Source organism: Zea mays, chromosome 7 (assembly GCF_902167145.1).
Source record: "Zea mays cultivar B73 chromosome 7, Zm-B73-REFERENCE-NAM-5.0, whole genome shotgun sequence".
NCBI classification, from domain to species: Eukaryota; Viridiplantae; Streptophyta; class Magnoliopsida; order Poales; family Poaceae; genus Zea; species Zea mays.
Window position 1 is genome coordinate 160,872,200 of NC_050102.1, and position 15,688 is coordinate 160,887,887.

General features: G+C 42.1%; 1 protein-coding gene across 1 annotated transcript; it reads left to right on the top strand.

The window, feature by feature from the left end:
* Positions 1-1,304: 1,304 nt before the first annotated feature.
* On the top strand, positions 1,305-9,419 carry LOC100279414 (Protein FLX-like 1). Its single transcript, NM_001351794.1, has 5 exons — positions 1,305-1,872; positions 7,478-7,710; positions 8,131-8,294; positions 8,901-8,977; positions 9,060-9,419. The coding sequence occupies exons 1-5, from the start codon at positions 1,384-1,386 to the stop codon at positions 9,156-9,158; spliced, it is 1,062 nt and encodes a 353-aa protein (NP_001338723.1). The 5' UTR covers positions 1,305-1,383; the 3' UTR covers positions 9,159-9,419.
* The last annotated feature ends 6,269 nt before the right edge of the window (positions 9,420-15,688 follow it).

Genomic DNA, 15,688 nt, shown 5'->3' on the forward strand with positions numbered 1-15,688 from the left:
ACAAATCCTATAAACTTTCTATGGAATGAATCATTGTAGTGAAATATCGGAGGGTTTCTAACATAAGGTCCAAAGTCTTAAGAATTTTTCTATAGAATTGCAAGTATCATATAACTATATTCCTACATTTTTACTATACCTATGTTTTACCAACCCTACATTCAATGGAGGCCTTAATGTTGAGCTTACATGGCTTTATTTTCAAAATTCAGATAAAACAAGAATTGAGGCCCAGGTAAAGGCTGGTAAAGGTTGCTGAAGCTGTTGCACATTTAAAACTAGAGGAAAATATGAGGATGAAACACGAGCAAGAAAGAAAGGCTGCACGACTATCAGTGCACATGGTACTTCCTGCTCACCATTTTTATTACTTGAAAAATGATGTGCTTGATGTCACGTTATAGTTATTCACGTTGTTCGCCTTGTATGTAGATGAAGAAGACCGTAGATATTGACAACAATGACTTCCTCCAAGCAAATTAATCGTGGACTTTGTCCATGGGATTGAGTTGCCATAGGGCTTAGGGAGCCTAATAGAGGCACTTGGCCTATTCATGAAGGATGGTTGAATATGAAAAACAAAATAAATAATTATAATTAACTGAACATATTTATCGATTAGGTCTTGTTCGGTTGCATATGGATCAAAGGGATTGAGGGAAAATAAAATCATGTTCTATTTAATTTTGACTTGTATAGGATTTAATTCCTTTTTAACTGAATAAGCCCTTATGTGTATTGCATATACTAAGTTTGTCAAATCTCTCTCGATTTGTAATGTAACAATGTAGTTCTGCTTGTAATGGTTCAATCAAGGGCTGTACCCTTAATGGTTCGTACTCTTTTGGGATGGTACGGGGCGTGGAGGACCCACCCGTGATAGTAGTGGGTGTTTCGGTTAAGCCATTCTCAATAGAGGTTTTATAATAGATTCCATGACATTAATTAGTATGCTACATAAGATTTTTGAAGACATATCATTATATTTATATGAAATAGGTGAAACTAGTTTTGTAACTATGAAATTATGTCAATCCGTTTCTAAGTTATCGGAAAGCGCGTGAAATAACAATTGAGATTAATTTATTTTACCTCCATATATTTTATTTGTTCATATTAGTTATTTAGATGCAGTATTTAAGTTACATGTTATCTATAAAATTGTGTTATAAAACTTTTAATCGAGAGAACATATTTTATTCTTCATTTCATTTTATTCTTACTGATGTAGTAACATTAGTTTTCTAAATGTGATGAAACTAGTGAGGATGGCCTTGAAATGTCAGTATTCCCCCAAAGAAGGGAGTACTAATTCCTAAAACACGTTTCGGGGCGAAGCAATTCTATCCTCATCAATCATCGGTAGGGTTCCGGCGATTCCCCATGGCCGGCCGCCACCGAAACCCGCTGCCACCTTCCTACCCCCGCGCCGCCGCTGCCGCCGCCGGCAACCATCTGCCTCCCCCGCTTCACCCCCACCTCCCGCCACACCATCCCCTCGACGACTACCGCGACCCGCCGCGCCTCCCCCCGCACCACCATATCGACGACTTCCGCGATCCGTCCCGCCTGCCGCCTGGCCACCCCGACAGCTTCCAGGAGCCGCCGCCACCGCATCTTCGTCATTTCGTGGGCCACGGCCACGGCGGTGCCGGTGGCCCCCTGCCACCTCAGCCGCATGTGGTAGCAGCGCTGGAGGAGCGGCTGGGCGCCGAGATCGACGAGGCGCATGCGCTGCTCGCGCAGAACCAGCGACTGGCTGCGACCCACGTGGCGCTCGTGCAGGAGGTCGCTGCCGCGCGGCACGAGCTCGGCCGCACCGCGAACGCGCTCACTTCCGCTCAGGAGGAGAGCGACCTACGCCTTCGCGAGGTGCGGACGCTCTCCTTGTATATTCATTTCTATGCGTTGCAAATTAGGGCACTTATCTGGAAGCAGCTTGCTCAAATTGAATCAGCAACTGAAGCTATCCAGATCCCTGGAGGCTCTTATATGTTTGTTTGTTTGGTGTCTATACACTCCTAATTTTCTCCCAGTCTTGCAAATTTTGGGCTAAACTTGTATATTTTGCGTTGCATTGGATCTATTTGGTTCTGGTGATGTGAACTTTTAACTTTTATTGCCATTTATAATTTTTTTCTTTGTTTAGATTTATGACATCTCTGCACTATATTTGCAAACCTCGGTCACTAAAATCACACAAATGATCACACTGTGTATGCGTGCCATTTTTTTTGGTTGCATAGCATAGTACCAGCAGTTGGGGAAAAATGAGACGAGATATAGAAGTTTACCTCATTACCGTTACCTGGATGCATGTCCCTTTTTTTTGCGAGCTAAACACACTCGCACCTATGTTAGATTCTGATACCTGTTTTTGATTCCAAGTGTTTTTTCCTGTGTCCCCAGAAAATACGCTGAATCAGACACTGTCACCGAATTAGACACTAGCACCTGCACTTATGTCCATCTGACACTATATATAAATTGAAAAAGAGAGAAGTTTGACTCATATCATGGTTTAATAGACCATGGTCGCCTAAGTAGGTTTGGTGTCTGCCAAGGCAAGGAGGGATCTAGTACCTTGGTACTGGCAGGCTAGGTTTTTACTTCTTGAATAGTGGAGGAGAGAAACCACATAATTAGAACCCTGGATTTATATTTATCTTCATGTCCATGTCTATGCCATTGTCAAATTGTGGAAAGTTTGCCAGCTTGCATTAGATTGGGACATCACATCTTTTGACCTCATCGTCTTCTTGCATGTAAATAATGGAGATACATTTTTGAGAGACAGAGAATAACGGGTAAAGATGGGGAGAAGATGAAAGCACGTCAACGAAGGCAACTACATTAGACAAGCTAGATACTGCAGAATACATGCTTACTAGTTAGTTGCTCGTGCATCGCCACAGTTTCTATATATATCATATATGGTTTCTTTGTATAACACAAACCAACATGAACTGTAGTGGTTAGAGACGAGTGCTTTGTTCCTAGAGACCATGGTTCGAATCCTAGTGGATGCGCCTTTTTTTGATATTTCGTGAGCGCGTGGGAAACTCTGGCTCTGCACGCGTGGATGAGGGGAACAGACGTACGAAGGGAGAAACTCCCGCTTTATATTAGTAGAGATAGAGATAAAGATAGAGGTGTATGTATTATGTAGGTCATTTTCCTTAATGTTTGATGTTAGCACCGTCTCAAAATTTTAACATGTCCCAGTTTCCAAATTCTGTGTCATACAGCCCATACACTTATCCTAAGCGATCTGTTAGATTTCTCAATACACTGCCTCCACCTTTCTAGAGATCCAGAAGTCCTATATGGATTCTTTGTTCATAGGAGCTTCTCAAGCTCTATATTCACACTACTGATAGAAACTCTACTAATTCTAGTCGAAATGTCTTGTTTCCGCACTTATGTTTTTTTTCTTAGAATACGGTAACACATGCATGCTTGTTTTTCTCTCTTTTTTTGCCAACATCATGTGAAGCCACAAAATTAACTATGTGTATTTTGCTTTCAAAACCAACCCATGTTCAATCATGCTATATTTTAAATTAGTTAAACTTGTATGTATGTGATAGGATAAGTCCTATGCCTATGTTAGCATCTTATCTTCTAACTTATCCCTACTTTAGTAGTTGGAATCTTATCTCTACTTTCAGTTGTAACAAACCAGTTGGTTGTCCTATATATTTAACCATAATTGCCCATGGTTCATAGAGTGGCATAAGAGGGACAAGGTCTCGAGGTTTTGTGTTCATTGAGCGGATGCAAGCGCCAGTCGTGCAAGAGGGACAAGGTTCCTCGTATGGACAGAGGCGTAGGTGGCGATGTCATAGGCGAGTGCATGGCTACCCGAGACGACATCTGCCACAAGTGCGGCAAGACTGACCATTGGGCCAAGGGCTATCGGTAGGCGAAGCACGACAACTAGGCACATGTCACACAAGCGCAAGAGGGTGATGAGCTGGCTCTGTTCCTAGTGCATGGGACATCACTTCCACCCACTACATGATCGAGTGGCTGGAGTACTTCGATGACCTGGACTCCGATGTGTGAGGCTTTGTTAAGTTTTGGGACACCTCCGCCATAGAGATAATGGTTTTGGCTCAGTCGTCTTCACTGCAAGACTAACTAGCACCAATCGCTCACTGGTGTCTACTAGATCCCCACGTCGAGGAACTCCATCATTAGTTTGGGATAGCTAAGGTGAATAGAGGAATCAATCGCCTCTATGTTCTCCATGTGCAGGTGGCGCAACACCACAATGACGATGCATGGTGGCGGCACGAGTGCTTTGAGCACCTTAAATTCGAGGCATTGAGGCAACCGGACAACAAGGAGATGGTGCGTGCCATGTCGTTGTGTCGAGCACATGGAGCAGTTCTACGACACGTGCGTGTTGACAAAGCAGTGGTGACTCTCCTTGCGCCAAGCAAGCTACCACACAAAGGAGAAGCTAGAGCTCATGCACGGGTGACCTCAACGGTGACAGTGGCTACCATGGAGGCCGTTGCTACTTCCTCCTCGTCGACGATGTGTCCCACTACGTATGTGTTGTCCTGCTCGACACCAAGGCAACTGCCATGGGCACCATCAAGCTATTGCGGAGGAGTGCATACACAAGCTTCGGGTGTTGCTCACGTACAACGACGACTAGTTCGTGGTGATCATCAATGACTTGGTGATCATCGGTGCTAAGAAGAGGTGGAGGCGTTCAAGGTTGATATGATCGACCTGGGGCCACTCTCCTTTTACTTGGGGATTGATGTCCACCAGGACAGCTCCGACAACTCACTCCACCAGACCGCCTACACCAAATGCATTGTAGAGCTAGGTGGGCTCATCGACTTCAACCCAACCTACACTCCCATGGAGGAGAGGCTGAAGTTGAGCCGTGATAGCACGACCAGGGGCAGGCCCAGGATTTAGAGAATGGGTATTTGAAATTGTACTAGAGAGAAAAAAATTGGATGGCTTAAAGCCTATCCTAATAGCCTTTTTTACTAGAGAGTAAACTAAATCATAACTCATGTAAAAATAATAGGTCATGAGATGATGTTGTTAAACACTAAACATATTAAAGTATTAAATATAGAGAACATTAAATAGTATAAGAAAGCTTACATATTACAAGACAACCTTCCGATCCTTCAAGCTTTGAAATTGAGTGATAATGTCTTCATCCTTGACTTGCAAGAAGAATTGTCTTTCAATAAAAGTAACCAAGCATCCATTTAATTTTTTTTTTGTCCCATCTTGCTTCTTAGCTTATTTTTTATGAAGTTCATTGAAGAAAAGATTCTTTCAACACCAGCAGTTGCAACAGGAATTTGTTGTTATCTTTGAACAGATAGCAAACAAAACAATATGGGACAGATGGAGCAACATTATCGTTCTTTTTTGCAGCAGCTCTTGCTAAAAAAGCTCTCAAATCAGTGGTAGCACTGCTCTTTCTCTTCATTTTCAAATCTGCAAATAAATCACAATACACTCAATTCAATGCCTAGTCTAAAACAAATTAAACTAGCACATTGTACACCAGAGTTACGGAACAGAATGACTGTTGACTCAAATATTTATTTTGTAACGGTACATATGGATTATGGAGACGTAAGTACTAAGTATTAAAGTGATTGATACATGTTATTATGCTAACAGTACATATGAGAAAAAGATGGTAAAAATGCAATCACATAAAATATCTAAATGTAAACAAGTGCTAATAGTAGACACTGATACACATACACCTGAATTCTGATGACCTGTAGGCTGCAGCGGGGATCAACAATCTTGGTATGGATCCATGGCTGTTGGTAAGACGTTGGCTATAACTTGCATGTCGCCGACTCGCCGTGGGCCGTAGCACTAGCTGGCTAGCTGCAGGTCGCGACGTTGTCCAGCGCTAGCTGTAGGTTGTCGCAGGCCACGCGCAGCCGCTCCCTTCCCGATCCTTGTGGTCGCGTTGCCGCCGTCTTTCTGTTGGGATTAGGGCTGCGTAGGCTTCAGACGCGCAGAGCGCCAGAGCCAGAGAGGAGGGGGCAGAGAGCAGTCCAAGCTAAAATCGGATGGGCCTGATGGGCCGCACGACAGATAAAGGGAAGGAGGTCGGTACAAAGGAAATTGTGGTCCAAATAGCTATAAAACACTACTATTTTATGTTCTTTTACAATATTTCGGTGTATAGCATAGCATATATACGTATACGTGAATTTTTTTTTGTTAAAAATAATGGGTATTCAACTGAATACCCTTGATTCAATGTGGGCCTGCCCCTGAGCACGACGGAGATGGACGTGACACAATACTGGCGCATTGTGGGCAACCTTTGCTACCTTGTCCACACACAGTTGGATTTGGCGTTTGCCATCGGCTATGTTAGTTGGCTCATGCATTGACCGGCTACAGAGCACCAGCAGGCCGTCAAGAGGACCCTACGTTACGTCATGGGTACTTCTGACTTCGGCTTGCACGACTCGAGGTGTCCCATTGCTGTGCACTTCATCAGCGACCACAGCGGCGACATCGATAGGATCAAGAGCACATGTGGGGCTGTTCTTCCTCGGCAAGTGTTTGATCAGCTAGCAGTCAGTCAAGTAGAAGGTGGTGGCTTTGTGCAGCTGCGAGGCAGAGTACATTGCTGTCAGTTCTGCCTCCACTCAGGCTCTCTGGTTGGCTCAACTGCTGGGGTGATCTCCTTGGCAGACGCTAAAGCAGTTGAGCTTAGGGTGGACAAAAAGCCTGCCTTGGACTTGGCGAAGAATCCCATCTTCCATGAGCGCAGCAAGCACATTCGGGTCAAGAACCATGTCATCAGGAGCTGCTTGGATGAGGGGAGTGTCAAGGCCAACTACAAAGCACTCAAGACCAGCTCGTTGATTTTTTTACCAAGTCACTTAGGAGGGTCAAGTTTAGGAGCTTCATGCTAGAATTGGGATGGTTCAGATCCCTCCAGTGGCGCAACACAAGACTTAGGGAGAGAATGATAGGATAATTCCTGTGATGATAGGTTAAGTTCAGTGCCTATGTCATCATCTTATCTTCTACCTTATCTCTACTTTAGTACTTGGAATTTTATCTCTACTTTCAGTTGTAAGTTGTAACGGACCACTTGGCACTTGGTCCTATATATGTAACAATAACCGGCCATGGTTCAGTGTGGCATAAGAAATAGAAAAAAACTGTTCCAAACCTGTGTTCAACTCCAACACTATGTGCATTTTTCATGAAATCGCATAGTTTTGTAGGTTTGAAATTATATAGCAGGAATAATTTAGATTTTATGTTTTATCTTTGAGGTAAAGCCCCAGTTTTCAACCGATATTTTCAAATGCATGCATCATATTTTATTATGTAAATTCATGTATCTCTGAACCTGCCTGACTTAGTTCAATAAGATAGTTCTGTTCATGTCAAATAAATTAATTTATGGTTCTTTTGGTTGTAATATTCAAAATAATTTTAATAGGTTTATGAGAGGTCACTGAAGATGGAAGCAGAGCTTCGGGCAGTACATGAAATGAGAGCAGATCTTGCCCAAGTTCGTATGGACATTCAAAACCTGGGTGCAGAGAGGCAGGAACTCATGGGCCAAGTTCAGGGATTAACACAAGATTTGGCTCGGTCTGCAGAAGACTTGCAGAAGGTATCTGCATTAAAATCTGAGATCCAAGAGATCAAACATGAAACACAACATTTGAGGTACATTCTGTTAAATCTTTGACCTACTCTTTTTTGAATATAGAGAAGGTTTAAGGATTTTTGGCATGCATACAAACTCGTTATTAATGATGCAATTATGCACAAGAGAAGCAATGATGCGCAACCTGTGTATCCGAGAAAAAAAATCATTATTAATGTTTTATCTGCTCTTCCCTGCTTTGGCTTACGCCTTTAGCTCTTCCCAAGCAGCATTTATGAGTGAACATTGTCATTGTTCCCTTCCTTTTCACCTGGACAACCTAGTCAAAACACCCCTCACTCGAAACTGGAATGATATGTTCAAAAAGGGATTTGATGGAATTTTGATTGTATGTTGAGTAATAGAGAGAAAGGCGAATCTGCAATGAATACCTTTGCTTTTATTCAACTGTATGGCATTTGTTATGACCCAATATGCAGATCTTGTATTGAGCTTGAGAAGAAAGGATATGCAGAGAGTTATGAGCAGGGACAGGAGATGCAGAAAAATTTGATTTCAGTGGCTTCTGAGGTGGAGAAACTTCGAGCTGAGGTTGCTAACGCGGAGAAGAGGTCACGGGCCATTGTGTCTGCAGGCAATCAAGGTATGATCTAAGTAGGAGGTTATCTATTTTTAGTATATCGCTTCTGTTCCAAATGTCTGCTACGTATGTGATCAATTAGGTGACATGACCTTGTCAACAAAACTACCCAAGTTTTAAGATAATGCTCCAAAAGATTGCTTCCAGAGTGATTGTGAATTTGAGAGTTGAAAAATCTATATGCTAAAACCTAAGCTATCCATATATATTAGTGCTGAACTATCAGCCTGTTGTAAAATGTGATGTGTTAGCTGATTCGTGATCTGACTATAGGCGAAGTTGATTAGTAATCTGGCATAGTAGGTGAAACTGGTTTGTAATCTGGCATAATAGGCGTAGGATTACTAGGTGAAGCTGATCTGTCTCTGTGTCAGGGATTGATTTACTGACCGGAAAGTCCAGTTTCTCGGTAAAATATTTTGTTACCGCTCAAGTACGAGAGATGTTTCTCGCTACGGTTTTTGGTGTTTTCCGATTCTAAATTAAAAAAAATATGAAGTCAATATTTTTTAGTCAAAATGAAATTTCGCTACAGTAAAAACGAAAAGGTAATCCCTGCTCTGTTTATGTGGCATGTGTGCTACTCATAATGCAGCGACTATCCTGCAGGTTATAATGGAAGCTATGGGAACCCCAAGGCCAATTATGCTGCAAACCCTTATAACTCTGGATATGGCATGAATCAAGTATTCCATCTGGCCTGTACTTTATCATCTGCAGAACTAGTCCTCACATCCCTTCTCATTTGAAGCTGTTTCTCTATTGCAGGCAACTGCTGCCACTGATTCTGGTTCTCAGTATGGAACTGGTGCAACGCATGGTTCTTGGGGTGCCTATGACTTGCAAAGGGCGTCCGGGCGTAGATAAGTACTGCGAATTCGTCAGGTCTTTCACGGAAGCTTTGGCCATGCCTCTATGATTGTTGTGGTGGATCAGATGTTGAACAGGTGGGGCACAGGTATAGATGAATAGCGCACACATTTGCTTTAGTTTAGCTTCTATCGGCCTGTGCAAGGGAACATATATCTGTTGCATCGAGTGTCAATGTATTGGAAGTTTTCTATCGAGCATGAATATATTAAGGATACGAGCGTCGTGATGTTTAACTAATTATTATTAGTTCCCCTCACTCTCACCCAAGAAAATAATAATGAAACTTTGAACTAGTTAGGTGGTTATTAGGTCTATATAAGTTGAACTGGACATTTTAACATGATATATACATGGACGGGATTCTTAGGATCGTACACAGCCCAAGTAAGATGATGAGCAGCCGATTTTAAGATGAATTTCTATGTTGTCACAGCGATATCACTAAAAATCTCGTACGCCGTGAGTTCATCCAAATGTTCTCCGCTACTTAACCGTACAATGAGCCTTTAGACGACTACCATGGCTGAAACAGGCGGAAAACAACTTCGACATAGCCCACATGAAAAAAAGAATCCTGCAGTTAGTAGACGGGTCAAAGCTCTGATGGCCGAATGGTATCATTAATAACTACAGATACACGCTAACGAAAAAGGTGCGAGAATCAATTTACACTCGAAAGACCTTACAGCAAGGCGGTTTAGAGCAACTTAAAAAAAGCCCTAAACTAACCCGAAAATCAATATTAGGAAAACAATCACTTTTTCGTTGCTCCAATAGCTCCCTCTTCCTTCGCCCCAAAGCATCGCGTCTCTCATTTATCGTCTCCCTTCTCTCATATTTTTGTGTGATGGTTGCTTCCGCAATCTGGTCGTCCGTGCTTGTCTCCCATGTGTTTTTGCCGCCCGCGTGGTCTTGGTGGCGGCGACGAGAAGCAAGCGTGCTTTTCTGGAGCAAATCTCCTTGGAGCTTTTGCATGCGCGACTTGCACAGGCGTGTGACCCATGTACGAATGCACATTTGAGGTGTTCTTTTTTTTAATTTAGGTCAATTTTCAGCATTTGTTTACAGGAGCTGTTGGAGTATACAGGTTAAGAGCACCCCTGAATATATTTAGCTTGTCCCAATAATCATTTTTGGAGGAAACTTTTTAGCATTTTTTGGAGTTGTTCTTAGCTGATTGTCGGCTGTAAGCCATTGACATGTCATTTGCAGCTAATTATATAGTCATCATATAAAATAGGTTGGTTATTTTGTTGGCTGAAATAATATTGAACAATTCACCTTCATAATCTCATTCTCTCGTTATTTTTTAGAATATGTGTTAAGTCAATGAAAGTCGCCTAAAAGAGGATGAATAAGCGAAACCTAAAAAATTATAAACTTTAAACACGAACTTCACGTGAGGTTAGCGTTAGAACGAGTAATAATGAAATTGAAGTGCGGAAGATAGTTCTTCTTGTCATGAGTTGCTCAATCAATAAGTATAACTTTGTGAGCTAACTCAAAATTATTGCAAGCAAGAGAACATAGAGAGCGGGAAGAGGAAAAATCAAATCGCAATACAAGATTAACACAAAGATACGGGCGATTTGTTTCCCGAGGTTCGGTTCCAAAGAACCTACTCCCTGTTGAGAAGGCCACGTAGGCCGAGTCTCTTCCAACCATTTCCCTCTCCCAATCGGTCACTTAGACTGATTGAGTGCTTCTTCTTAATCTCGAGGGTCACTTAGACCCCGCAAGGATCACCACACAATTAGGTGTCCCTTACTAGCTTTACAAGTCATTGAGAGTTTTAGAAGGAGAGGAAGAAAGCACGATCAATAAACCAAGCAACAAAGAGCAAGAAATGAAACACTAGCTCACACTCTCTAGAATCTCTCACAAGGCACTTAATCACTAATGAACACAATCACAATTGTTACACTTGGAGGATCTTTGATGCTTGTGTGAGGCTTTAGAGTGAAATCTAGCCCTTTGCAATGAATGTGGGAGTTGGAATGTTTGAGTGTCTTGAATGGATGTGGTTGGGGTTATATTTATGGCCATCAACTACCACATATTCGTTGCCAAATTTCTGCCAACCGCAAACAATCCACGCTCCTGGCCCGGACGGCCCGTCCCTGCACATCAACGACTAAAATCGCAACGGTTAGCAGTAACGACTATAAGTGCATTAAATGCGTCGTTAGATATCAGATAAAGCTTTCGTAGACGACCCGACCTTGCAACCTAGACGGTTCGCGAGGACGCTAAAAATGAATTTCCCCGAAGCCGACACCTTCAGGTTTTTCTAGTTTTCAACGTGCGGACGATCCATACCTAGGGGTCGAACGGTGCTCTTCTCTCCTTCGGCTGTAGTACAAATGTGGTTATCAACATAGTTCATGTCCGAGGTGAATCGAGGTCTCATGGACGGTACGCTGGAAGGGCCCAGACGGTCCGTGCACAAGTGATTTCTCCAAAAAAACTCTCATGTCTAGGATACTCTACGCTATTCCAGACAGCCGACTTAAAATTGAGATGGGTGAACTTATGCACATGTGAAAACTCAACTAGGTAAACTACTTAGTCCATAAGGTTGTGATGGTCATCAATTACCAAAATCAACTTGGAGAAAATGGTTAAGGCCATTTACCTTTCAATCTCCCCCTTTTTAATGATTGATGCCAACACAAACCAAATAAAATATAAAAGTGCATAAATATAACTAGTTTGCAATTGTGACAAGAGTGCATAAGTTACTAAAGTGAAAGAAGTTCTAAGTACATATGAATGTTTTGATATAATTAAAATTTTGGACCACATTTGCACCACTTAGCTTGTTTTTGCAAATCCTTTGGAAAGGTCTTTTCAAATTCTTTTGCAATTGGCCTATGGTGTAAGAATAAAATTTTCATAAGCATTTATAAGTTTTGAAGGATTCTCTCCTTTTTCAAATGCTTTTTATTTGGCCAAGTAAAAGCTCCCCCTAGTAGGATTTCCCCCTTTATGGCATAAATAGTTTTTCTCCTCTTAGTTGTTTAGATGGTTTTTGCAAATGCAAAAATACCAATTTGGAAGATTAAAAAGTTTTGAAAAACAGGGTAGTGGTTGTGGTCCTTATGCTTTAGCCTATTAATTTCTTCGCCTTTGGCATTAAGCGCCAAAAACGAAGAAATCTGAGGCCTTTACAAGAAATGTATGGATGAAAGAACATGAGTTAGGTATGGGATATTTGATACCGACAGAGATGCAGTGGATGCTTTGCCTTTGCCTTCAACTCCATTTTCCTTTTAGTCTAAGACTAAGTATAGAAATACTCCTGTAGGCATATTAGTCTTAGCTTTGGCACAAGAAGATTAAGAAATATGTAATTGTACCAAATAAGAGAGACATGCCATGATCAAGGTATAAAATGATCATAGTGTGCAATATTTCAATCAAGGTTCCGAGAATCAAAGACATTTAGTTTAGTCCTAAGCTCATAGAATCTCTTTTCATCCAAGGGCTTGGTGAAGATATCGACTAACTATTTGTGGGTGCTAACATGGTCAATAACGATATCTCCGCTTTGTGAGTGGTCTCTCGGGAAGTGGTACCGGATGTCTATGGACTTAGTGCGGATGTGTTCAACGGGATTCTCCGCCATGCAGATAGCACTCTCATTGTCACATAGGAGAGGGACTTTGCTCAATTTATAGCCATAGTCTCTAAGGGTTTGCCTTATCTAGAGTAGTTGTGCACAACAATGCCCCGCAACAATGTACTCGACCTCAGCGGTGGATAAAGCTACTCAAGTTTGTTTCTTTGAAGCCCAAGACACCAGTGATCTCCCCAAAAACTGACAAGTCCATGATGTGCTCTTCCTGCCAACCTTACATTTGACATAATCAGCATCTGAATACCCAACAAGATCAAAGTCAGATCCCCTAGGGTACCAAAGCCCAAATATAGGAGTATGAAGTTGAAGAAAACAGGTGACGCCTAAGAGGGGGGTGAATTAGGACTTCTAAAACTTTCTCTAAACTAGGCCACAAATAAATTCATAGAGAAAAACCTATGCAAATAATCAAACTAGAATGTGCAAACTAGGTTTTGTCTAAGTGTTGCTATCTCTACCGCAAAGGCTAAGTTTCAATCTAAACAAACTAACCAGAAAGACAAGATTAAAACTTAAATACTTAATATAAATGCGGAAGCTAAAGAGCAAGGTAGAGACACGAACTCTCGTGGATGACGCTGTTATTTTTACTGAGGTATCCGGAACCACACAAGGTCCCGACTAATACTCATTGGTGCCCCTACGCAAAGGGAAGCCCACGCGAGGGCCAAGCACCACGGTCGAGTAACTCCGTAGAGAGCTGCATGCCTTCTCCACGCGCAAGTGGTGCTCCGCTTTCGGCTCCTCTCGGACGCTCCCCGCCGTCTCCACTATCGAGCTTCCGGCCGAAACGTCGCGGGACTCGTTCCCTCCGGTACACGGTGGCGACTGTGACACAAACATGGTTGTCACGGTCTCGCAAGACTCTCGCCCCACTCGGTACAATTACAATGGCTCGCGCAAGAGCCGAGGGGTTGTGTGGTTTTTCTAAACTCACTCAACTAACTAGGGTTCACCTAGAGCAAGCGCTAAAGCGGTTTTACTAACCTAATCACTTCTCAAAGCACCTACGCTTATCACCGAGTGATTCTATTAAGCACTTGGGTGTATGAGCACTTGGAAATGTCTATACTATGCCTTGGTATGTTGCTTGGGCTCCCACACCTTCAAATGGTCGATGGGGGTATTTATAGCCCCCACACTTCTAGCCGTTGGACAGAAAGCAACAACTTTTTATCGATGGGCACACCGGACATTCTGGTGTGCACCGGACATACACTGTTCACTGTCCGGTGCCTGCCACGTCAGCCGATCATTGGGGTATGTAGCAGTCGACCGTTGGATCCAACCGTTGCCCAGACTGTCCGGTGCACACCGTATAGTCTGGTGCTACAGACTAAGAGCGCTCGTTGTGGGCCTCTCTGCGCAGACTGTCCGGGTGTCCCACCGGACAATCCGGTGCACACCGAACAGGGTACTCTTCAGTGTCCGGTGCACCACCAGGGCGCTGCCTGCCTGCCCACTCCATGGATTTCTTTGCTGATTCTTTTGGCTTCTTTTGTTCTTGAGTCTTGGACTTCTAAGCTCTTTTTATGTCTTCATTTGAGTTGTTGCATCCTCAGTGCCTTAGTCCAATCATCTTTGCATCATGTGAACTACAGACATAAACACTAGCAAACACATTAGTCCCCAGGTTATGTTGACCATCAAACACCAAAACCTATTGAGTCAAATGGCTCGAGGTCCATTTTCTTTACAATATCCCCCTTTTCGGTGATTGATGACAACACAACCAAAAGCAAGCAAATATAACAAACACTTGAATGAAAATATGCACTCTACTTGCTAGGATGCATGTTTGTCCCCACAAAGTGATATTATGGACTTAAGCCTCCCCCTAACTCCATAATTCACTTGCTTCCTATTTTAGACCAAAAGACCAAAACCACTTGCAAGATTAAAATTTTAAATTGGTGGTGTTTGGTGTTTGATATCTTTTTCATTGCTTTGGTCCCGAAAACTTCTCCTCCTTTGGCATCAACCACCAAAAAGGAAGATATTGAAATCATGTAGGAAGCAAATAAGACTTGCCCTCATAAAAGATTTATCAATGATACCGATTGAGACAGTAAAAATTATTACTCCCCCTAAATGAGTGTTCTCCTTTTGGAAGAAACTTCTCCCCTTTAGAGATGAAGAAATACTCCCCCTGACAGAGATCTTCTACTTAGGAAAAAGCATGTGAGAAATAGAGGTGCAAGACATGATTTGGTTAGACTAACTTCCCTTATGCATAGGTAACAGATATGATTTAACAACTTATGCATGTATAACAACATGGGAAGTATAATATGTGAGATGTAGTCTAATCAAATATTGGAGAAGACATTAAGATGATACCAATTAAGTCTCTCAAGACCAATCGAAGTCTTAGAATACTTGTGGATTTGCAGTGGAAGCTTATTGTCTTTCTCCGGGGACCCCATTTTCCTTCAATAATGAGACTACTACATATAATAGACTTGAAAACAGGTATTAGTCTCAAAGACTTAGATTATTGAGTAACCTCCCCTTGAAAGTGTGCATACAAGTTTTGAATGCTTGTAGGAGACATGCACTTTGATTTGATATCAAGAGGGGCAAATTATCTATAATCCGAACTTTGGCACATAAAAGTTAAATGATACCAATCGAAACACAATTGAAGTATTATACCACTTGTAATATATCAATTGTAGTATATGTCATATGAAAATATCAATTGATTTATCATTTTCTTAAGAATGTTAAATAAGCTATGTGTCGTGCTTAACTTTTTAAACCATGTAGGTTTGCTCAAGAATACGAATTGAAAGTGAGCAATCCTACCATATGATTAACCTAGTATGCATGCATTTTTAATCAAAAGTAAGTACTAATTGTAGCACTAGGTATGAAAGGTAAA